Source organism: Peromyscus leucopus, chromosome 8b (genome assembly GCF_004664715.2).
Source record: "Peromyscus leucopus breed LL Stock chromosome 8b, UCI_PerLeu_2.1, whole genome shotgun sequence".
Classification (NCBI taxonomy): Eukaryota; Metazoa; Chordata; class Mammalia; order Rodentia; family Cricetidae; genus Peromyscus; species Peromyscus leucopus.
The window spans coordinates 95542294-95567059 of record NC_051086.1 but is presented as its reverse complement, the minus strand read 5'-3'; the positions used below and the strand labels follow the sequence as shown (position 1 = coordinate 95567059).

General features: G+C 54.4%; 1 protein-coding gene across 1 annotated transcript; it reads left to right on the top strand.

Annotated features, from left to right (window-relative positions):
- The first annotated feature begins 1179 nt into the window (after positions 1-1179).
- On the top strand, positions 1180-19550 carry Osbpl7 (oxysterol binding protein like 7). The gene is given in 24 exon segments (XM_028869064.2): positions 1180-1343; positions 2560-2714; positions 2821-2946; positions 3099-3152; positions 3998-4111; positions 4639-4734; positions 4853-4970; positions 5547-5650; positions 5873-5965; positions 6045-6177; positions 6264-6358; positions 6538-6633; positions 7613-7750; positions 8210-8303; positions 9956-10006; positions 10009-10202; positions 10385-10522; positions 16146-16209; positions 16322-16400; positions 17557-17701; positions 17804-17948; positions 18033-18159; positions 18274-18396; positions 18585-19550. Coding segments are annotated over 23 exon segments (2511 nt in total). The 5' UTR covers positions 1180-1343; positions 2560-2639; the 3' UTR covers positions 18694-19550.
- Positions 19551-24766: the final 5216 nt, after the last annotated feature.

Sequence of the window (24766 nt, the reverse complement as noted above, 5' to 3'; positions counted from 1 at the left end):
TCTTAGGTGGATGGGGTTGAATGAGGAGTGGTTCCTCAGCATTCCTTCCCAGACTTGGAGCAAGGCCACACGTCTTTAGTCCTGGACAGACACTGGTGTTGAGGATCTGCCGCAGCTGTCCTCTGGCCTGGGCCGGGACCAACTTCTTACGGTGCCCAGCTCTGCGGATGCCCAGGGATGCTCAATCATTTAAAAGGCCCTTGAGGCTCTGGATGTCAGAGCAGCTGCCCGGTGCTTCCAGATGCCTGCCTGGTCCTGCCCACAGCATCCCTCCCTCCTGGAAGGCTCTGTCTATGCCGGGGTTACGAAGGGAGCCCAGACAGCAGGTATCCCTGAGGTGTGTAAGACCTTGAATCTGACAAGGTTGGGCAGACAAGTGCCCACATCATTTCTGAGGCCGTACGAGGGTTCATAGCCACAGCCTGCTGGTGCCGCCGTGTCTCGGGCACCAAACCTGTCACTTGGTGTACATCCATCTGGATGAATTGTAGGTACTTCTCAAGAGTCAATTCTTAATTACTTCAGCCAGTGAGCACAGTGCTCCAGCAGTGGGCGAAGGTGTCGGGGGTCAGGGGAGGGACCCTAAGTTGGCTTTCCTTTCTAACAGCCCCAGGTGACTGCCCCAGAGCCACTCCCACCCCAAAGCCTCACTGGCATTTCCTGACCCCACAGCCGACCTGATAGGGCGTCGCTCGCTCTCTTCGGGTGGATAGCCTCTGTGGGGCTTCAGCTGTCCCTCTTCCCTTGAGTGCCCTGCTGACTCTGCTTCTGGCAGTCTGTCATGTCCCAGAGTATGCAGGGGTGGTGGGAGGTGGGAGGGTGTCTCTGTCCCTTCCCAGTCAACTTGATAGCTTCGCTAGTCAAAATGTGCCATCTATTTCAGGTGTAAACCGAGAGGCAGGATGAATAAGGAAATGGCCTTGAGTGCTCACCGGGGTCAAGGCCACGCTGCCCAGAATAAATCCTTTACCTCCAATGGCTTGAAGCCAGGAGTTTTCCTGTCCTCTGATCCGTGTGGAGCTATGCCCAGTGGGGACTGTGCCCCTCACTTCCAAGTCACCAAGTCATTTGGTACCACTCCGTCCGTCCGTCCTTAGTCCTCCCGGGAGCAGGGGGGCAGAGCTGAGCGGCAGCCCGGAGCTTGGCGGGAGGAGGCGACGGGGGAGGGGCAGGTGGGGAGATCCGGCTGGAGGGGAGGCTCCGACGTCTCCTTCCTTCCTGGTTCCTGCAGCAGCTGCTGCCGCTGCTCAGCTCTGTGAAGAGGTAGCCGGTGACTCGGGGACAGTGACTCAGAGGCGGATTGGTGTACGGACCAAGAAGCACTGGCGTCCATGGACCCTGGGGTAAGGGGGCCTTGCTGGCACCACCTGACATTCCTGGGAGGGTTTCCTCTCCTCTGCAGCTGGTGGGTCAGCTCCTCCAGGAAAGAGGCTGAGAATGGTGGTGGTTAGCAGACACTCACCTGGCTCGTCTCGACTCTCCTTCCTACGGGTAGACACCTCCCACCTCTGCGGGGGGCCAGCATTGAATGGCCCGAGTCCAGGGGCCCCGACAAGGCCGTAGACATACCCAAACACCAGAAGAGTTTGGAAACTTTGAATGGCTGAATGCAGGAGTTTCCCCTTGGGTCAGCCTCTTGCAGCCTGGGTCCTTCTGCTGTGACCTCCTGGCCACACTGACACTGTCACTTCCCTGTCCCTTCTGGGCCTCAACTCCTCAGGTGCTTGTTAGCGGCATAAGCTGTGAGCCGCTTCCCCAGACACAGGGCAACATCACCCCTCCAGTCCCCTCCCCCTTCTCATACACACATAGAGCCTCATGCATTATTGATCTCCTGGCAGAGCCAGGATGGCCAGAGCCAGTGCCAAAGGCGCCTGTGGGTACTGCTGCGGGACCTGGACATGTTCCTGGCCACCTCTTCTCCCACCCACAGTGTCTCAGCCAGCCAGTGTCCTGCTCCTTCTGGGTGGGAGGGAGGTGCTTCTCAGGAGCACAGAGGACATTGTTGAAATGGGTAAAAAGAAATCCAAGGTGGGTATCCTCCGGGCATGTGGAAATAGGACTGTCTCAAACCTCAGTTTCCCCATGCAGAAAATGGGAGCACAAGAAGTGGCCGCTAAGAGGCGGGTTAGTAGAAGTTGGAGGGGTGGTCTGCAGGGCAATTGTGGCAGAGGAGTTGCCAAGCCATGGAGATCCGCAAAGAGATCCCAGAGGAAAAGGCAGCTGGGCTGAGGAGTCCTTGGCCGCCCAGACTCTGGGCCCTTTCATCTCTTCTTGGACCCTCTTCTTCCCTGCCCAGCCTCAAGAAAACAACATTTCCTGGATCCCTGGGGTGTATGCCCCAGGTGGAGCCACAGGCTGCCTGCTAGCTTACCCCTCCTAGTAGTGGCCACAGTGGGGTTGAGTTGGGTGATACTGCCTAGGCTCCTGGTGGTGTCAGGGCATGCTGAGGGTGCGGGGATGGCGTGTGAGTGCAGGGTGTGTATCTTAGTGCAGGAGAGACCAAAGGTGGGAACATGACAGCAGGGGAGTACTCATGGGCCTTTCTTGTGTTTCAAGGGCTCCCACAGGACAAAGTGACACTCTTCCCTGTCCACCCTGCTCTACCCTCCTCATCAGGAAGTACCCTCTCCTCCCTCATGGACTTCCAAGAACGGGACACTCCCTCCCTGGCTGAGAGTACTCAATCGTCAAAGCCCAGTAGTACCCAGCAGGTCTGAGCAGAAAAGCAGTGACGGGTGGGCCTAGCTTGGGACCCTGGGGGATGGACTGAGGTCGTGGGCTCACCAGCTGCTGCCCTCCATCTACGCTGGATTTCAGGCCTCCGAGCTGTGGGAGGTGGTGGAGGAGCCTCGGGGCAGACTGGGAGCAGAGGACACCATGCCCGAGAGACAGGAAGGACACCTGCTCAAGAAGAGGAAGTGGCCTCTTAAGGGCTGGCACAAGGTAGGATGTCAGGGCAAGGGAGGAGCTCCATGTGGGAGACTGCGAGACAGCCCTGGCATTCATGTGTGGTGAAGGAGAAGAAAAAACGTGTGTTTGTCTGCTCTCTCCCTACCCCATGCTCTTGGCTGCCCGGTCCTGTCCCTCCCATACAGAGGTACTTTGTGCTCGAGGATGGGATCCTCCACTATGCCACGACTCGACAAGATGTAAGTCAGGTTCCGGGTTTGGGGTGTGGAGGAGCCTGCCCCAGAATGTTCTGAGCAGGTGGGGGGAGTCTTGAGTTAACCAGAGCAGGGTCGACTCTCACTCAGTTCCACTTTCAGGAACCTCTTGGCTTTTTGCAGCCTTAGGCTCCACATCTGCAGATTCAACACACACACACACACACACACACACACACACACACACACACACACTTTGAAAGTATACCTGTACTGAACACATAGAGGTTTTCTTCTCACTATGATTCCCTAGAGTTACCATTCCCACAGCAGGTACATAATGGCATTAGGTCTTAGATGTCACCCAGAGATGGCTGACGGGCACAGAGATGGGTATAGGTTGTGTGTAGAAACTGTCCATTTGGTTTCCTTTGTGGCTCCTAGAACCCAAAATACCATGAGACAATTGCTTCCCTGGGCCCAACCTCCTTCCTGCTGACTTGGGGTGGGGAACACTCAGCCTCCTGTGCACTTATCTGGATGATGCCCATTGCAAACCAAGCGCCCCAAAAGTGAGGGCTTTGTCCCCCTGTCCTTGTCGTCCTCTTGTGCTGGGAGCAGGAAACAAGGCTGAGCTCCCAGGTTCCCTCCAAGGGGTCTTCTTTCTCCTACCATGTAGTGTTGGGGGGGGGTGGCATTTTTTTTTCTTGCTTGCTGACTTCTCAGACCTGTAAGAAGATGGACATGCAGATGAGGTGATGAGCAAGCCCCTTTATATGTGATTTGAGGTGTGTGGCCCTTGAGTCTACAGTGGCCTCTAGGAGGTGGTGACCTTGCGCTTCCGGGACCCTCAAACCAGTCCCCTGTCTCCCACCAACCCTCCACTCCAGATCGCCAAGGGGAAGCTCCATGGCTCCATCGATGTCCGGCTGTCAGTCATGTCCATCAACAAAAAGGCCCAGCGCATTGACCTTGACACTGAAGACAACATCTACCACCTAAAGGTGACATCCGTGGGAACAAAGTATTCTGGGCACTAGCCTGGCAGAAGTGTCAGGGCACAAATGTAGGAGCTGAGGGTTCTTCTCTGAGTCTGACAAGATGAAAGTTTCCACTGTCTGAAACAGCCAGGAGTGGGCCCACTCTCACGGTTGACTGTTACGGGAAGATACAGAGCTCGGAGCTCAGATGCTTGGGGCGTCAGACTGTCTGTCAGAAATAGGGCTTTTTGTTTGTTTGTTTGTTTGTTTTTTGTTTTTTGAGACAGAGTTTCTCTGTGTAGATTTGTGCCTTTCCTGGATCTCGCTCTGTAGACCAGGCTGGCCTTGAACTCACAAAGATCCTCCTGCCTCTGCCTCCCGAGTGCTGGGATTAAAGGCGTGCGCCGCCGCCACCGCCACCCGGCTGCAATAGGTTTTTGTACAAACTGGGTGCTCTAGGAAATTCCCTGCTTGCCTAGAGATCAGAGACCTGACGTTTTGCTCCTGGAAAGCAACCCTTCCCTTCTTATCTGTCTCGATCGTTTCTACAGATCAAATCCCAGGACCTGTTCCAGAGCTGGGTGGCCCAGCTCCGAGCCCATCGCTTGGCCCAGCGTCTGGACATGCCCGGTGCCACTCACCGAAAGGTAAGATGGGCCCTGGAGTGAGGGCGGGGGATGTGAAGATTTAGGAATGGAGGCTGTGGGGAACTGAGACCCAGAGAGCTGGGCACCATCCTTCCTGACCCTTGGCTTACCCCCACAGGTTCCTGGTACCCAGACGCTAACAGCAGGTAGTGCCTCAGCCTTACCTGGGGTTGGCCCTCGAGAGAAAGTGTCATCCTGGCTGAGGGACAGTGATGGGCTAGACCGCTGCTCTCATGGTGAGGGTCCCTGGCCCAGAGCCTCTGTGGTACGGCCCATGTTCTTACATCTGGGCAGGGAACACCAAGGAAAAATGTTACCTCCATCACCTTCTCAGATGACCCCCTCTGCTGGGGGAGACACCCTTTGCCTCTAAGATGATCAAATCTTAGTGCCCTGAGGAGCCCCAACTTACAGAAGAGAGTAGGTTCATCATGCAGGAACAGAGACTCCTGCCTGGGACCAATGTGGTAAAATTCTAGAATTGTGTTCCTGCAGTAGGAGACCACACAGTGACCCAGAGAGAGCAGTGTGTGTAAATCAGGAGAGACAGATAGTAGGACACCCAGCCTGGGCACAGGCAGAAGAGGTGAGGGGTAGTCTGTGAACAGGGTGGGGTGGGCTACCGGCCTCCCAGAAAATCAGAAGCGGCTACACCACAGGACTGGAAATGCTCTGGGCTCCTGAACAGAGAGGAGACAGTGTCAGGCTCTCCCTGGCTGCCAGCTTTATCTTTGGATGTCAAGAAACTGAGGGGACAGACTGGAAACCTTGGTACCTCCAGGAGAGCAATGACCCTCCTTCCTTCTCCCCAGCGCTCTCGGAATGCCAGGGTAAGCTCCAGGAGTTACACAGACTCCTTCAGAGCCTGGAGTCCCTACACCGAATCCCCTCGGCCCCTGTGATCCCCACACACCAGGTAAGGTCAAGGGAGGAGGCAGGGACTGCTCAGGGCCCCTCATCCCCACCCCTTCGTGGGGCCGGCCTGCCTGCCTGCCTCCAGCTGCCTCCAGGCTGTCTCTTTGCTCCTTTTATCTGGGTCACTGCCAGCATGCCACACCCATGTGCTTGGGCGATCTGTGCTCTCCTCCATGGCTTTTCCCAACCCGGTGGGTGAAATTACTCTTCCTCAACTTGCCAGGCCTCGGTGACAACTGAGAGACCCAAGAAGGGGAAACGGACCAGTCGCATGTGGTGCACACAGGGCTTTGCCAAGGATGACACCATTGGACGGGTGAGCTGGGGTGCCAGCCCATGCAGGGATGCCGTGCCCTGGAGGAAGCGGTCCCTTCACCCCTCCTGTTCGCCGACAGGTTGGTCGTCTCCATGGCTCTGTTCCCAACCTGTCTCGGTACCTGGAGTCTCGGGACTCTTCTGGCCACCGTGGGCTGCCACCTCCAGACTATGCCCACCTGCAGCGCAGTTTCTGGGCCCTGGCCCAGAAGGGTAAGTACAGGCTAGGCGGTGGTCAGGCGTGGGTCAAGAGGTCGGGAGAGGAAGAAGGGTCTGACCGTCTGGCCTGCCCCTGGCAGTCCACAGCTCCCTCAGCAGCGTCCTGGTTGCCCTCACCACAGAACGGGATCGACTGAGAGACCTGCATCAGGGCTCAGAGCTGTCGAGGATGGCGGTGAGCCTCCGGGACACGGCATCTGATCAGAGGGAGGGCCCGAGACTGAGGACTGCGGGTCCCATGGGCAAATCTGTGCCAGGGCTCAGGGTTGACAGAAGCCGTCCCTGAGTGGGTGAGGGTGGCAGGTCGGGGAGGATTTCACCTTCCCACACCTAGTCCCTCACCCTCTGCCTCAGGTCTCTGAGGCCCCAGATGGTCAGAGACGCCTCCACTCACTATCCATCTCCTCAGACACCACAGCAGACTCCTTCAGTTCCCTCAATCCGGAGGAGGTGAGGATCTAGGATGGACAGTGGGTGCTTGCTGACTTCCCGGGGCTTTCTCTTCAGGGGTGAGGGCCAGGGGCAGGGCACAGGGTTGATGTGGAGTCTAGAAGTAGGTGGCGGGAGGGTAAGCGGGGCTCCGGCTTGCTCTTCTCTCACTTAGCATCACAGCTCTCTTGGCGAGTTCTGCAGACGGCTTGTACCTCATGTCTTGTTCTGTTTGCCGTACCGAGGCTGGAACCTGGGGCCTTGCGCATGCGAGGCAAGCAGGCTACCCTGAGCCACACGTCCAGCCTCTGAGAACTTTTGCTTTTGCTTCAGAGCCCATGAGGCATTGGTTCCTACCCCTCCACCAGGCCTGCCCAGCCTTTGACATTCCAGTGTGGCATTGTCGTGTACAAAATTCACACTCAAGGACCACATCACCGAGTTAACAACCACAACAACAAATATTTTTTTATGATGTTTTAAGTCAGTTCATGACTTGGTATTGGGCTGCGTTCATAGCCACTCTTGGCTGCATTCAGTCATGGACAGCCCGTGGACCACAGGTTGGACATGTCTGCATCATGAAACGAAAGCCCAGAGGATCTAACCGATGGGCCCGTGGTCCCGCAGTCTTAACCAGGCTGAATTAGAGTCTGCGTGTGATGCCACTGCATGCCAGCTGTGTGTTCTGGGTCCTGGTCTTCTAGTCTTCATGGTGGGGACACAGCTGTACCTGTCCATGGCGGTGTGTGTGTGTGGGGGGTGCGCAGCAGTGATCCTGACTTAGTGAGCCAGTACAGGAAAAGGGTTTGGAGCCAGGCTCTGCTGGTGCCCACCACCTCTTCCAAGTCCAGATTTTCCCCTGTCCCTCAACCTTTCTCTTCCCCTCTGCTCCTCCTCCCGCTTGGCAGGAGTCTGGTGGGGGGAGGTGGGGTGGCTTGCCTCTCCAGGAACTCACTCCAGTGGCCTCTGAGGTCTCACGTCCATCTGGCCCCCACAGCAAGAAGCTCTGTACATGAAAGGCCGAGAGCTGACCCCCCAGCTGTCCCAGAGCAGTGTGTTGTCCCTCGCTGACTCCCACACCGAGTTCTTCGATGCCTGTGAGGTTCTCCTTTCCGCTAGCTCTTCTGAGAACGAGGTGAGGGAGGAGGAGGAAGCCGGCAGCAGGAGGGAGGGACCGGGGAAGATGGGCTTGGGTTCCAGAGATTCCTGTGTCCTTCCCCCCCACCTTGGCAGCTATCTATCTGAGAGAGAGCATACCCATGGTATGACTCTTCTGAAACTGCTTCCCCTGCTTGACATACCTCACCTTACTGTGGTCTCTGACGTCGTCTTCCCACGGCCCCATTCCAGCTTTCCTGCTCCTTTGACCCTGTCCCCCAAGACCCTGGACCTCAGCACCCCTCAGCTTCCCTTTCGAGTTCCCCAAGCTCTTTCCTACAAGTCAAGCACCAGTCGGGACAGGACGATATCTTAGGACCAAAAGTCCTCCTCGCCCAGCCTTGTCTCTCTCCATCGAGGGCTAGCTGGTCATGATCTTGCCAGGTCCCGGGCACTGCCATTCCGTCTACCCCACCTATCCACTCTCCCTGATCAGGGCTCTGAGGAAGAGGAGTCATGTGCCAGTGAGATCACCACCAGCCTGTCTGAGGAGGTGTTGGACCTCAGGGGAGCCGACTGCTATCAAAAAGGTACCAATGGGATGAGCGGGGAGTGGGACAAGGGTGAAGCGGGGTCCCGTGTAGAGATGCTGTTTGCTCATGGCCCGGGTCCGAGTGTAGAGATGCTGTTTGCTCATGGCCCGGGTCCGAGTGTAGAGATGCTGTTTGCTCATGACCCGGGTCCCAGTGTAGAGATGCTGTTTGCTCATGGTCCGGGTCCGAGTGTAGAGATGCTGTTTGCTCATGGCCTGGGTCCGAGTGTAGAGATGCTGTTTGCTCATGGCCCGGGTCCGAGTGTAGAGATGCTGTTTGCTCATGGTCCGGGTCCCATGTAGAGATGCTGTTTGCTCATGGCCCGGGTTCGAGTGTAGACATGCTGTTTGCTCATGGCCTGGGTCCGAGTGTAGAGATGCTGTTTGCTCATGGCCTGGGTCCGAGTGTAGAGATGCTGTTTGCTCATGGCCCGGGTCCGAGTGTAGAGATGCTGTTTGCCCATGGTCCGGGTCCCATGTAGAGGCAGTCCTTTGTGTCTGGTGGGCTTTGGGTAATGATTCCAGAATTGACCTTGGAACCATGAGCTGGGGATTATTTGGAGGACAGTTCTGGGAGGTTGACCAGGCTTGGGAATGGTGCTGACTTTCATTCCAGTAGGCTGGGAGGGCTTAATAGGGTATGACATGTCCCTTAAGAGGGACAGTTCTGCTTGAGTCCTTCATTAGCAGAGGAGCTTTGGCCTGCCATTTTACTTTCTACAGCCGTTTCCTTTCCTTTCTTCCTTTTTCTCTCTTCATTTTCTGGTTTGTTGAGACAGGGTTTCTCTGTGTAGTCCAGGCTGTCCTAGAACTCAATCTGTAGACCAGGATGGCTTCGAACTCAAGAGATTTGCCTGCCTCTGCCTCCTGAGTGCTAGGATTAAAGGTATGGGCTGCCGGGCAGTGGTGGTGCACGCCTTTAATCCCAGCACTCGGGAGGGAGAGGCAGGTGGATCTCTGTGAGTTCGAGGCCAGCCTGGGCTACAGAGTGAGTTCCAGGAAAGGCGCAAAGCTACACAGAGAAACCCTGTCTCAAAAAACAAAAAAAAAAAAAACAAAAAAAACAAAAACAAAAAAAACAAAAAAAGGCATGGGCCACCACTGCCCAGCTTATTTCTTCTTCTATAAAACTGGCTGAGGACAGGAGGTGTAGCTTGGTTGGTAGTGTTTGCCTCGTGCACAAAGCCCTGGGTTCAGTCCCCAGCACTGCATAAACCGAGAGCAGTGGCACTGGCCTGTCATCTGAGCACTGGGGAGGTGGAGGCAGGAGGATCAGATCAAGATTATCCTCAGCTACATACTGAGCTCCAACCCAATGAGACCCTGTCCCTGTACAAAATAGTGGGGGGACAGTGGATGATCTGCATCCCAGCATCTGTTTGTCCATCAGGGCACAGAGGCCAGGATGAGACTCAGGCCCAACTTCTGAGCACTTGTGCATGGCGGTGGAACTGTCCTGCCTGGGTGGCTCTTAGCTCTGCTGCCCCTCCAAATCCCCAGGAGCCCACAAGCAGTCAGATCCTCAGTCACCTCCCCTAGTGGGCAACGCTGGGATGCCTGAGGAGGTTAGGAGGTAGTCCTGTGCAGCGGGCCTGGCACATCTGGACCACCAGTGTCCAGAGGGAGACTGAAGTGACTGCATTGGCCCAGGGGGGTGTGTCCCAGGGATCGCTGTAGGGCCCCCTCGCCGCCGCTGCCTGCCGCCGCCAGCGGACCCGGAACTGACGTGAGCCTGTGGAACATCCTCCGCAACAACATCGGCAAAGACCTGTCCAAGGTGTCCATGCCCGTGCAGCTCAACGAGCCGCTCAACACACTGCAGAGGCTCTGTGAGGAGCTGGAATACAGCAGCCTCCTGGACCAGGCCAGCCGCATGGCTGACCCCTGCGAGCGCATGGTACCCACCCAGGGTCACTCGTTCCTCCCCAGGGTTCTGTCTGTCTTTCCCATCCTGGCTGGGTGGGTCCCTACTGCTGAAGCACCGCCTCAAAACCCCGGACTTAGCTTGCGATGGGCTGCGGTCTCCTTCCTGGGGTCCCCCGGCACCCGGGGCACTCACTCTCCGTGGCCTTCCCACAGGTGTACATTGCAGCCTTTGCCGTGTCTGCCTACTCCTCCACGTACCACCGGGCGGGATGCAAGCCCTTCAACCCGGTCCTGGGGGAGACCTACGAGTGTGAGCGGCCTGACCGGGGCTTCCGGTTTATCAGCGAGCAGGTGTGAGCCCCGAGGTGGGAGGGCTGTTTCCACGGCTGGGGCAGGGGAAGGCCTGGGTTTGGGGACCAGAAGGTGGGCCAGGGGATGGGGGAGAAGAGGAAGCGGTGGCCCTGGGCCAGGCACATGCTAATGGGGCAGAGCTCTGTTCTGCATATGGGAGGCAGAGCGAAACAACTCGAGAGGGGCGCGGAAAGCCACAGCCCACGGTGTTCTGTGCGGGGCATCGCTGCTAGCTAGGTCTGGAAGGGTGGGTTAGAGAAAGTCCAGGTAAAGAGCTGAAAGACTGGTTTGTTTCATGTGTGTAGGATAGGGTGTTCAGCAAAGTTACAGCCGGCTGAAGGCAGGACAGGCTAAACCCTGTGCTTTGTAGGTGAAGGTGAGGTGCACTCTGGGGTTTTATTTGCTTCTAAATCTGAAGGCAGGGGAGGCATGGGGAGCACAGAGAAGTGGTGTGCTCACCGTGGCACTCCGTAAAGAGCACTCAGGCCGTGGTGGGCAACAGTTGGCAGGAGCCATTATCAAGCCATTACGTCTTCTGCCTGAGAGCCGAGGACAACGGGCACTTAGCCTGTGGCATGCTGAATCCAAGAGCTGTGTATGTGCCACCATTGACAGAACTCAGCAGCCGGGAGGATGGAGAAGAGCGTGGCGAGCGACCGTGTGCCAGGCACTATGGCACGTGATGGGGTGGAGGGCTGCCTGCCCCAAGGAGCTGCCGGCCTTGTGTGGGCAGCAGACTGGAGGGAGTGGAGAGGGGTCCCTTGCAGTGCTGGGAAATGAGGCTGGTGAGGAGATTCAGTGCCTGGGAGCTGATGCCACCCAGCAGGAGAGAAGGTGGGCGGGAAGAAAGGAGCTAGCAGCCCCCGGGTGGGACTTCCTCAGGGAAATGTCCTGTCTTAAAGGAAATGTCCTTCAAGGCCTGTAGACCGGGGCTGGGAAAAGGGGACAGATCAGTGGGGTCCCAGCTTAGAGGGCAGGAAAAATCAGGATCCCCTGTGGGGTGTGTTACTAGGACCTGGGGGTGCCAGTGACTTCTCGAGTGAAGGACAGAAAGGACAGGGTAGAGATGAAATTATACAGAAAGCTGCAGGTTTACCCAGCTTGCAGCCTGTTGGCTGAGAATGCAGCCTGACACATTTGTAGATGACATGATATTGCCACATCCAAAGGTTGGAAAGGCTGGGTGTGGTGGCACATGCCTTTAATCCCAGTACTGGGGAGGTAATGGCAGAAGGAACTCTGTGAGTTTGAGACCAGTCTGGTCTACATAGTGAATTCTAGGACAGCCAGAACTATAGAGACCCTGTCTCAAAAAAAGGAAAAAAGCTGGGCGGTGGTGGCGCATGCCTTTAATCCCAGCACTCGGGTGTCAGAGGCAAGTGGATCTCTGTGAGTTCGAAGCCAGCCTGGTCTCCAAAGCAAGCTCCAGGAAAGACGCAAAGCTACACAGAGAAACCCTGTCTCAAAAAAACAAAACAAAACAAAACAAAAAAAAAACAAAAACAAAAAAAAAAAGGAAAAAAAGTGGAAATCCCCAATAAGAGTGAAAGTTTAAAAAAAAATAAAGCCTGGTTGGGAGACAGAGACAAGGGGATCTCTGAGTTCCAGGCCAGCCTGGCCTACAGACTACAGAGCAAGTTCTGGGACAGTTAGGGTGACACAGAGAAACCTTGTCTCAAAAAAAAAAAAAAAAAAAAAAGGGCCAGTGTGATGGCTCAGCATGTAAGCATGCTTGCCACTAAGGCTGATGACCTGAGTTTAAGCCCATGATTTTACTTGGTGGAAAGAGAGAACCAATTCCTGCAAATTGTCCTCTGACCTCCACATACATGCTGCCGTGGTACACATGCTCCCATGCACCTACACACATAAAATAAACACACACGTATGTAGATATGTATGCATATATATTAAATTTTATGTGTGTGGGTGTTTTGCCTGCATGTATGTCTATATAGTATTTACATACATGGTGCTGTAAAGGACAAAAGAGGACATCAGGTCCCCTGAAACTGGAGTAACAGATGTGTGTGAGCTGCCATATGGGTTCTGGAAATGGAACTTGGATTTATTTGCTTGCATAGGAAGACCCCTGGGAAAGCAGCCAATGCTCTAACTGCTGTGCAAACTCTCCAGCACCACCCCATTTACATTTTTAAATAGTGTATGTATATAAAAAATGTATGTTTATATGTGTGTGTGTGTGTGAGCATGTGAATGCAGTACCCTGGGAGGCCAGGAGGAGGTGCTGGATTTCTTTGGAGCTGTAGCTACAGGATGTTTTGGGAGCTGCCCAGTATATGCTCTTAACTGTTGATCCATCTTTCTACCTCTGAGTGTGTGTGTGTGCGTGTGCGTGTGTGTGTGTGTGTGTGTGTGTGTGTGTGTGTGTGTATGTGTGTGTGTGTGTGTGTGTGTGTGTGTTTTAAACTAGGGACTGGAGAGATGGCTCGGGAGTTAAGAGCTCTCACTGTTCTTGTAGAGGACCCAGGCTCAGTTTCTAACACCACAATGTGGCTCACAACCCTACTATAACTCCAGTTCCAGGAGATCTGATGCCCTCTTCTGTTCTTTAGAGGCGTATGGTGCCTATACCTACATACAGACCAACATACATCTACATAAATTTGTTGTCGTTGTTTGTTTATCGAGACAGGGTTTCTTTATGTAACCTTGGCTGTCCTGGAACTCGCCCTGTAGACTGGGTTGGCCTCGAACTCACAGAGATCTGCCTGCCTCTGCCCCACTGAGTGCTGGGATTAAAGGTGTGTGGTACCACTGCCCAGCCCAGTTAAAAAAAATTTTTTTTTTTTGGTTTTTTGAGACAGGGTTTCTCTATGTAGTTTTGGAGCCTGTCCTGGATCTCGCTCTGTAGACCAGGCTGGCCTCGAACTCACAAAGATCTGCCTGTCTCTGCCTCCTGAGTGCTGGGATTAAAGGCATGTGCCACCACCGCCTGGCAGTTAAATTTTTAAGAAAAAAAATTTAATTCAAAACTAGAAAAAAATGCAGACTATTTTCAAGAAATGTAATCACAAGGGAAAGAGGAGAAAAGGGTGGTCACCAGAGGGACCTGAGGGGCTGAGACAATTTCTTCGTCTGTTTAGTTTTTGTTGGTGTTGTTTTGCTTTGTTTTTTTTGAGACACGGTCTTACTGTGTAACCCTGGCTGGTCTTGAACTTGCTAAGTAGACTTGCCTCTGCCTCCTGAGATCAGGGCTTAAAGAGGGTGAAAATTTTATGTAGCAGAATAGTGTGTACAACAGGAAGGATCCTCCCATTCTGACCTATAGAGGGGGCTTCTGTACTCATGTCCTGCCAGAAATGATGGGCACAGATACCAGCAGAGACTGAATATCTAGCAGGGGGAAGCTTAAAACACACTCATGGAGTGTGTACTCCCAGGGGCCTCCCTTCACTCAGTATAAAGCCTTATTCATATTGTCGAGTGTGACAATAGTATATTCCTTTATTAATGAATATCCCTTTGTGTGGAGGGACAACCATTGGCTTATGTCCTTTTTGATTGACATTTGAATTGTTTCCTGTTTGGGGTATTATGAATAAAAGTGCTATGAATGTTTATGTGGGACATAAAAGGAAGGCCTGCTGCTTAGGATGGGAGGAACAGGAAATCCTTCTGTTCATAGAGAAAGGGCCACACAGAAGGAAAGACTGGAGAGAAGTGGTGTGGGAGGGCTGGGGAGCCATGAAGGAGCTGCTGTTCCGGGCAGGGGAGCCAGCCTGGAAGGGAGGAGGGAGCAGGGAGCAGGGAGCAGGAATGAGGCCAGAGTGGGAGGAGATGCCTTTTCCTGCTCTGTTCTCCCCCGACTACAAGGGCAAAAGGGTATGACAGGGTTGGCTCAGGTTTAGGACCTCAGAGGATTCTGGGTGCTCAAGGCCTAGATTTAGAGCTATGTGGAACTGGCTGTCCCCTCTATGGGTTGTGTGTCCAGGTGAGGTCAAAGCCAGGGGCACACAGAGTGGCTGTGCTGCCCGTTTTTAAAAAGATTTATTCATCTTATTATGTGTGTGTTTGCCTGTGTGCGCCTGTGCACGTTTATAAAATGCCAGTGGAGGCCACCAGAGGGCGTCAGAGCTCCTGGAACTTGGAGTTACAGGCTGTTGTGAGCCTCCATGTGGGTGCTGAGAACCAAAACTAGGTTCTCTGAAAGAACAGCCAGTGCTCTTAACTACTGAGATGTCTTCCCAGTCCCCAAGATTTATTTGTTATTTTTATTTATGGTGTCTGTGTCTGTGTGTGCTCCAGGTGGCAGGTAGCACGAAGGCCAGAAGAGAGGTTAGAATCCCTTGGAGCTAGAGTTACAGGCGGTTGTGAACTTTTTTTTTGTTGTTTTGTTTTGGTTTGGTTTGGTTTTTCGAGACAGGGTTTCTCTGTGTAGCTTTGCACCTTTCCTGGAACTCACTTGGTAGCCTAGGCTAGCCTTGAACTCACAGAGATCCTTCTGGCTCTGCCTCCCGAGTGCTGGGATTAAAGGCGTGCGCCACCACCGCCTGGCAGTTGTGAACTATGGATGTGAGTTCTGGGAACTGGGTTCAGGTCCTCTGCAAGAGCAGCTGGTGCTTTTAACTGCTGAGCCAACTCCTCAACCCCTCATGTCAAAAAATGTCTACTCTGTTTATTTACGTGTGTGTGTGTGTGTGTGTGTGTGTGTGTGTGTGTGTGTATGAGCACATGTGCACAGCACAGATCTGGGGGTCAGGGGACAGCTTGTGAAGTCTGTTCTCTCCTTCCACCATGTAGAATCCAGAGAACTCAGGGTGTCAGGGTGAAGAGCACGTTTACCCACCTCGCCATGCGCACTGATGTTTCTGGCTGGTGGTGGGAGCAAGCGGCTGAGGGTGCTGGGTGAGAGGATAGAAGTGCTGGTCAGAAGGGAGGGAAGCCAGGATGGTGTCTGCAGACCACAAGAAAGCAGACTAGTGAGAAATCTTGGCTGCAGCTAGCGACAGAATGACAGGCAGCTGGGAGGCACGGAGGCGAGGCTGCGGGAATGTCCGAGTTGAAGGTCGCAGATGTGGAGACATTCCAAGTCAGGATAAGGCCGAGAGTTCCCAAGAGGGTGGAGTAGAGCCAGCAGGATGTGAGCAGCTGTCTGGGGAGGAGGCGGATGGAGAGGGTCCTTGGGGAGGGCTGGATTTCAGGGCAGAGGTCGGAGGCCCTGTTTGGTGTGTTGCAGGGAATGTCTGGCCAAAGGTGCTTAAGGCTCCATCACCAGGGTCAGTCGGTGGCCAGCAAGGCAGATGAACGGGGGGGGGGGGGGGGGGGGGGGGGGGCGGGCGGGGAATAATGGACTTGGATGGTGCCTGGAGATTGCAAGAACAAATGACTTGGAAATAACTGATTCAAGCTGTACAGTGGTGGCGCAGGCCTTTAATCTCGGCACTGGGGAGGCAGGTCAACCTGGTCTACAGAGAGTTCCAGGACGGCAGGGAGGTTACACAGAGAAACCCTGTCTCAAAAACAAAAGCAAACAAACAAAAAAAGAATTAACTGATTCCCCTGAAACTAGGTAGGAATCGGAGAATCGGGGTCGGGGGAGGTTTAGGAGAAGGCCCCAAGCCCCTCAGGGGCAGTGTTAAGGACTTCTTTGCTTATCAAGGTCTCCCATCATCCCCCGATCTCCGCATGTCACGCAGAATCTGAGAACTTCATCTTCTGGCAAGGTAAGCGGTGTGGGGCTGGATGGGCACAAAGGTCATGGGCAGCAGGGTGGGGGTGGCTGGAACACTCTGGATCACTCTGGCCTTGTCTCTGCTTCCCTGCCCGCCCCCCAAGACATGAAGTGGAAGAACAAATTCTGGGGCAAATCCCTGGAGATCGTGCCTGTGGGGACAGTCAACGTCAGCCTGCCCAGGTGAGTACTGTAACTCCCAGTGGCCAGGCCTGCCCATGGGCCTTCTCCTGGCTGCCAGTGGGGCCCCGGCTGGATAGAAGGCTCTAGTCTAGCCTGAAGCTGCTGGAGGTGACAGCAGGCTGTGTTTGTACATTTTACACCTACATTTGCTTCAGTTACTGTAAAGAAGGTGAGACACCCGAGAACCGGGGTGGGGGCCTAACGAGGTCATCTGACTAAGTGTCTTTCACAACTTTTTGATCATCACTCGCATTAAGAAATGCACTTGAGACCTCAAACCAACATGCATGTGAGGCACCCCCACCCCCCCAGACACACACACAGAAATCTAAATGGATGCTGGGACTAATGGATCACAAACCATGTTTGAAGACCCTCATCTCAGCTGGGTGTGGCGGTGCATGCCTTTAATCCCAGCCCTTGGGAAGCAGAGACAGCCCTGTCTACAGAGTGAGTTCCAGGACAGCAAGAGCTACACAGAGAAATCCTGTCTACAAAAAACAAAAACAAGCTAACAAACCAGAAAAGAAAAAAAGAAAACCTTCATCCAAGTTCATCTTGCAGATGGGCATCAGAAGCTGAGAAGGAAAGGGGCCTTTTACTTAGAGTGGCAGGGTCTTGGTGCGATGGTGCACACTGATTTTAGTCCCAGCGCTTGAAAGGCTGAAGCAAGTGGATATCTGTGGGGTCAAGGCAGCCTGGGCTGCACAGTGAGATCCTGTCTCAAAAAAAACAGAACTAGCCGGGCAGTGGTGGCCCATGCTTTTAATCCCAGCACTCAAGAGGCAGAGCCAGGCAGATCGCTGTGAGCTGGAGGCTAGCCTGGGCTACAGACTGAGTTTCAGAAAAGGATCTAAAGCTACACAGAGAAACCCTGTCTCGAAAACAAAAACACCCAGAGCTAAAGTGTGTCAGTGACCCTTTCGTAGTCTCTCATTTCCGTGACTTAGGCACTCAGGAACTTTGTTGTGGGATCCAGACATGCTCAGTGGGGCGTCCTGTGATGGCAACTCCACTTGACGAACAAGAGTCGTGCCTCGCAGAGCTGGTGCCGGGGCTCGGTGGTACCCCTTTCAGACAGGAGCTTTTGCATCCACAGCCCGCTTGTTTCCCAGGGCTGGCTGGCTGCTGCCCTCATGTGCCCTGTCTCTCTCAGGTTTGGGGACCACTTTGAGTGGAACAAGGTGACGTCCTGTATTCACAACATCCTGAGTGGCCAGCGCTGGATTGAGCACTACGGAGAGGTGCTTATCCGAAACACACAGGACAGTTCCTGCCACTGCAAGATCACCTTCTGCAAGGTAGGCGTGTCCCCCTGCGCGCGTCCCCCCCCACCCCACCCGCCTCTCCACCCTGGGGGGAGCGGGGAGCCCCTCACCCAGGCCCTGCCTTCTCCGCCCTAGGCCAAGTACTGGAGTTCCAACATCCACGAGGTACAAGGTGCGGTGCTCAGCCGGAGTGGTCGCGTCCTCCACCGCCTCTTCGGGAAGTGGCATGAGGGGCTGTACCGTGGCCCCCCACCGGGTGGGCAGTGCATTTGGAAACCCAGTAAGTGGGGTATCCAGGGAGGGTTGGGGAGGGTGAGGATGGCTGCGACCCAGTCCACCTGCCCCAGCCCCTTGCCTCCCCCAGATTCGATGCCCCCAGACCATGAGCGAAACTTCGGCTTCACTCAGTTCGCCTTGGAGCTGAATGAGCTGACCGCAGAGCTGAAGCGGACACTGCCTTCCACCGACACACGGCTGCGGCCTGACCAGAGGTCAGTGCCGGGCCGACCTCCCCAGGAACTCCTTAAAATGGGGACGGGGCAGGGGCCTCAGCTTTGGGGACCCCCCTGGCTAGCCAGCGCGCTGACTGACGCCCGGATCATCAGGTATCTGGAGGAGGGGAACATACAGGCCGCTGAGGCCCAGAAGAGGAGGATAGAGCAGCTGCAGCGGGACAGGAGGAGGGTGATGGAGGAGAACAACATAGTGCACCAGGCGCGCTTCTTCAGGTGCTTCAGCCCGCCCGCCCGCCCGCCCGCCCGCCCCTCTGCGTCCCCCTGCTGCCCGGGTCCCCCTGCAGCCCGGCCGGCCGGCTCCTCACTACCCGCTTCGGCTTTGACTAGGGTGATTGTGGGAGGCATGGGACCTGCCTGCCTTCTACCGTCCTAACCCACACCTACTGCTGCTCTCCCCGCAGGCGGCAGACGGACGGCAGCGGCAAGGAGTGGTGGGTGACCAACCATACATACTGGAGGCTGCGCGCTGAGCCAGGCTATGGGAACCTGGATGGCGCTGTGCTCTGGTAGCCCTGGCCTCGGGGCAGGAGACTCTGGGTCCTTACTCCTGCCCCCACTCCTACCGTGGACATCTGGGTGAGGTCAGGCTCCCGCTCACTGCCCTTGAGGGCAAAGGGGCCGCCCAGCCTCCCACCCTCTCCCCTCTGCTGGCCAGAGGGGCTGTCTCTCAGCACACTCCCATTCCACCATTGGGGTGGAAGTGGGAATCTGCTTCCCAGTCTTGTTACCCCAGCAGCTGGCATGTCAGACCCGCTCGCTCAGCCACCCTCCTCATCTGGGAGTGTTTCGGGGAGATGCCAGGTTCCTCAGATTTGCTCCCCGTTTTAGTGCCTTCCTAGGACACAGGGGGCCCCCTTGATGCTACCCAGACTTTCTGTGCCCAGAGCGCTGGCCATGCTGCAAGGTGGAGTGAAGGAGAGGAGATGCCCTTCTTCCCCTCTGTCCTCTCTTCAGCATCTTCCCTCTGCCCTGACCCGTCCCTTGTCCTGCATCCCCTTCTCCAAAACTGCCAAGCACCTGCTGCTCCCAGCGCCTCCAGCCCAGGCCCACGACTGGTCCCTTCAGGCTCAGCTCAGCACATGCCCCAGAGTGGACGAGCCTCTCCAAGAGGTGTGGAGCAGGCTGAGGTGCCTGGCCTCAGACTCACCAGGAAGGAGGGAGCCAGTGTGAGTTTGTGTAGGTGTGTGTGTGTGTGTGTGTGTGTGTGTGTGTGTGTGTCCTGCTCGCCGGCGAGCCGGATTCCTAATGTAGCCAGGACACCCCCGCTGCTGGTGTCTGCCACTGTTGCTGCTCATTTTCTCAGTTTGCCTGAGTCAGGTGAATTGCTAGAACATTCCAAGCTCCAATAAAGACTGTCCTACTCTTTGGCCTGTGTCACTGATTGAAAAATAGAGTTCTGGGGAAGGCTCCTAGGCACTGCTGTGTGTTGACTCCTGTCGCTCCAAAAGGTCCGTTTCCAAAGGAGTAGGGATGTAGCGCAGGGGTAGAGCACTTGCCTAGCGTGCGGAAGGTCAATCCTGGGTTCAGTCCTCAGCACTGACCAGGGACTGGGGAAGAGCTTGACGAAAGTTAACTTATTTGGGCTACCAAGATGGCTCAGAGAGTGAAGACGTGTTGCCTTGCCTCTGATAACCTGAGTCAGATCCCTGGAGCCCATGCAAAGGTGGAGCAAGCTGACTCCATAAAGTTGTCCTCTATCATACATGTGCCATGGCGTGCACACACACGTGCAAACACACACACACACACACACACACACACACACACACACACACACAATGTTCCTTGTTCCTGGAACTGTGCTCTTATTTGGAAGCAGGGACTTGGCAGATTCAACTGGTTCCTTGTGAGAACAAGGGAAGCTGGGCACGGTTGGGCACAGGGAAGGGCGCTATGGCAAACGGGTCATCTGGGAGCATGCCCTCTGGGAGGTGGGCAAACTGGCTGGACGCCCCCACAGCCAGGAAGGTCTAGAATGCTGTAAGCCAGCAGAAGCAGAAGACGGCTCTGAGCCCCTGAGAAGGAGCGGGCCCTGCTGACATACCGGCTTTCAGACCTCTGGCCTCAGCTGTGTGTTTTGTTTGGCTGGTTTTTGTATGTGCATGGTCATGTGTGGGGGGTGTCTGTATGGTGTGGATGTGCACACGTGTATTTTCATGTGGAGATCAGAGGACAGCCTCGAGTGTCCTTTCTCTGGCACCTTCCATCTTTTCGTTTGTTTGAGACAGGGTCTCTCGCTGGCCTGGGATGTCACTAAGAAGGGTGTAGGCTAGCTGGCTGGTGAAGTCCACGACATTCCGGTATCCATCTTCCATCTTGTCAGTGAGATGACAACATGCATTTTCTCTTCTTTTTAAAAATAATTTATTTAACTTTATTTTATGTGCATTGGTGTGAAGGTGTCAGATCCCCTAGAATTGGAGTTACAGACAGTTGTGAGCTGCCACATGGGTGCTGGGAAATGAACCCGGGTCCTCTGGAAGAGAAGCCAGTGCTTTTTCTTTGGTTTTTCGAGACAGGGTTTCTCTGTGTAGCTTTGCACCTTTCCTGGATCTCGCTCTGTAGCCCAGGCTGGCCTCGAACTCACAGAGATCCGCCTGCCTCTGCCTCCTGAGTGCTGGGATTAAAGGCATGGGCCGCCGCCGCTGCTGCCGCCGCCGCCGCCACCACCACCACCGCCGCCCAGCAACATGCATTTTCATAGGGTTCTGGGAATCCAAACTCAGGTCCTTGGCACTTGAGAAGCGAGCAATTTAGTTACTGACCTATCTGTCTCTGTCGTCTGTCTGTCTCTGTCTGTCGTCTGTCTCCTTTCTCTGGGTGTGTCTCCAGTTTGTGTTATTGAGACCGAGTGTTTATACTATACCCCGGCTCCCTGGACCACCTATGTAGCCCAGCCTGGTCTTGAACGCTCAGTGTCCAGCAACCCCTTTGCCTCAGCCCCCTGCACTGCCATTACCTGAGCCACCACACCCAGCTGCAGGCTGATGTTTCAGAAGGAGCATGTTTCATGCTTTTAAAATGCCCTCACCCACTGGGCGGTGGTGGCACATGCCTTTAATCCCAGCACTGGGTAGGCAGAGGCAGGCAGATCATTGTGAGTTCAAGGCCAGCCTGGTCTACAGAGTGAGATTCAGGACAGCCAGAGCTACACAGAGAAACTCTGTCTTGAAAATAACCAAAAAAAAAGCCCCCGTCACCTCCTGGTTCCCAGAAGGCGCTGTTTGGCTGAAACAGAGGTCTCGGTCCACATTCGGACCCTCCCTTCTCCCTCGGGGCTTCTTTGAGGAATTCTGGGAATCAGCTTGGCCTCTCACTTTCTCCTTCCTCTCTTCCACCCCCACTCCACTGTAACAAGAGCCCCCAAGTCCTCCTCTGCGTAGGTAAGTGTCCCAAGAGGAAGTTCCCGGGGGGCCAAGATCAGGAAACCCTGAACTGTGGCGACTTCTGATCACAGGCTTTTTCTCTTCTTCTCTGGGCTCAAGGAAGAGTGGAATTTGCGTTTCTAAGGGCTTTTGGTGGTAGTGGAGGATTTTGTTTGGATCTGTTTTAAGAGATGTTCTACTGTTGCCAAGGCTGGCCTGAAACTATGTAGCCCAGGCTAGTCTCGAACTCAGAGCACCCTCCTACCTCAGCCTACCAAATATTGGTATCACAAGCAAAGCCGCTATGGCTGGCTTTTGACTGTGTGGCGGTCATTTGCTCAGTTCTGTTTTGCTGTTGTCCAATTAGACAGTTCTGCTGTATGGCCTGGCCTTGAACTTGTGATCCTCCTGCCTCACATCTCCAGTTTATTTATGGAGACTATTAACATGAGCACACTTGACCTAGCACCATATGCCAGAAATAACTTCAACCCATCCCCCAAGCCAGCTGAAGCCTACATACATCAGGACCTTTTTATAACTGCAAGCACCCCACCCCCTCACTGTCCCTGCAGAGCAGCAAGAACACCAGGAGGACCAGCCTGGGCTCACCCTCCCCCACACAGCCAAAGGGCTGGAGACTGAGATAGACCCAGCGCTAAATTCCCTGTAGACACGGGGATCAGGCCCTCTATGGCTTTTGTCATCTCCACTGTCCCCTCTCTCAGTCTAACGCAGGTCCCGGGGGGCATAGGGCAAGGAGATAAGATTATGGCCATTTCTGCTGGTTCCTCAAGATCATTCCCTTCCCGAAAGGCTCTTTTCTTTCTTTTTCAGTTGCCTTTGGAGACAGTGTTGCTGTGTACCTCGGGCTGGACTTCAGCTTGCAGTCCTCTGGCCTCCGCCTGCCAAATGCTGACAGGCATGGCAGCCTCAGGATTGAGCTATAGTGGGGCTTCCCCACCCCCTCTTTTGAGACAGGGTTTTGTTCGATAGCCCAGGCTAGCCTTCTCCTCAAGGCAGTCCTACTTTCAGCCTCCAAATGCCGAGCAATAGATGTGTGGAACTACACCACCCCGATCCAGCCAGGGTCTGGTGGGCTGGGAGGCTCAGGCTAGCTCAAGGAAAGTTTGGCTCCTGGATGGGCTCTGTGGACAGTGTCAGGGGCCCAGGACAGCCATTCAGATGGAGGGTGACTGGTCTTTCCTCCAACAGGAAGGAGAGGTGGCCTCCACACTCAGGCTCCTGTCAGTCTGGTCAGGAGGCCCCCTTAACGGCTGGGCCTCAGGGCAGACCTGAAGATTTGACTGGCTGGAAGACATGGCCAGTCGGGGCAAAGAGAACGAACTGTGGACATAACGATCTAAAATCTTGACTCGGCTGGAAGCGAAGCTGTGAGTTAGGTCAGGCCCGGCCCACGGATGGACGACGGGGAAGAGAGGATGACTGGCCATCGGGCCTGGACAAGCCACTGGAGAGGGGGGAAGACAGGTACAGGGGGTCAGCGCCACCTTGGGACTTCCAAACCCACACAGCTTTGCCCGGAGACACGTTTATCATTTTAAATTTAGTTACTGAAGAGATGATGGAGGTACCTCAGTTGCACTTGGGGGGGAAATGCCAAAAGTATCCTAAGTGGAAGGGATGCTTAATTACATAGGTAAATTCCAAATCAGTGGCGCCAAAGCCTTCTGGTGCCAGGACAGGGTCTGGTGCACCCCGGGACCTCAAAATGAAGACTCTGTCTCCTGGAAGAATGGCGGGTGGACTGAGCTATGCGAAGGGTGTGGGTGGGGGAATGAACTGTAAGGGCTGGGACAGGGCTGGAAAGAGAAAGAGCAGAGACAATGCTGTACACACACACACACACACACACACACACACACACACACACACACACACACACAATGCAATTCTCCAAGAATCCTCAAGAGGGCGCCTGGCACTCTAGAAAAGAGCAATTCCGCCACACACTGAGTCCCAAAGTACTCCAAGCTGAGACCAGCACTGCTAAAGGACAGTAACGGAAACTACAGACAGCCCACATTCCTACGAATGCCCAGTCAGACCACTTCTGCCCTGACCCAACCCAGAGCACTCAAGAGTTAGGAAAGCTCTTGGTCTTGTAGGCAGGGGTGACCCCAACCACATCCAGAAGCTGCAGGAGGGTAGTTAGGGTCCCTCAGTGCCAGTAACGGGGCTCTGGGGCGGCTGTGCCAGGGACCTTCCACCCATGGGGCCCTCAGAAGAAGACTTTCCTCTAAGTTAGATGAACAACTTTCCTGAGCCACAGAACCCGTCACATACTGGGATTGGGACCCTAAATTGAACCTTGTACCTTAGTTTTGGACTTTCTTTTGGGAAGGCAGATAAAGCAGGACATAGTTCCGCTCCAAGAGTGCTCCAAGTTAACTAGACTGTTAGGTCACAGTCTCTTGCCCCAGCCACCTTAAAAGGCTACGCTTGGCCACTCATCCCCCCCAATACACCAATGGAAGGGATGAACAATGGAGGCATGGTGGGGGGAGATCTAATCAGTGCACACACTGAGAAACAGAACAAAGTGATCCAGTGACCCCCAAGTTCAACTTCATGAACTGACATGAGCTTTTTTGGGTTAAAACAGAAGAATTGGGGAGCGAGCAAGATGTATGCACAGCTAAGCCTTCCTGGCCAAGGTGGCCTAGCTGTGGATGAGAAGTCCTCATCGCCTGAGGGGACAATCTGATCTTCCGGAGCTAATTACTCTGACTCCAGGTGCTGCGTCCCTATGGCAGTATATAATTGCCCTTCTCAGGGACCTCATGGGGTCGTGCTCTGCCCTTCAGGGCTCTGCTGTTCTCAGAATGGAAGCTGTACTGCAGGTTTGGGATGGTGGTGGGAGACCTTTAGGGCCTTTTGGGGTCTGGAACAAGACAGTGTAAGATGCCTGAGTGTTCTTATCTTTCTGCCTTAGGCCTTGAGGAAGAATGAGGTTAGGTGTGACCTGTTTCTAGAGGACAGTTCCTGAGAGATAAAGGAGTCCACTCCAGAGGTCATCAGATAATCCTGAGGAAAGGTCACAAGAAGACTCCAGACTTTCATTCTTCTAGTTACCTGTGAACCCAAAGAAAGAGGTTTTTTTTTTTTTCTGTGTGTGTGTTTTTTTTTTTTTTTTTTTTTTTTTTTTTTTTTTTTTGTTTTTGTTTTTTCGAGACAGGTTTCTTGTGTGTTTGCGC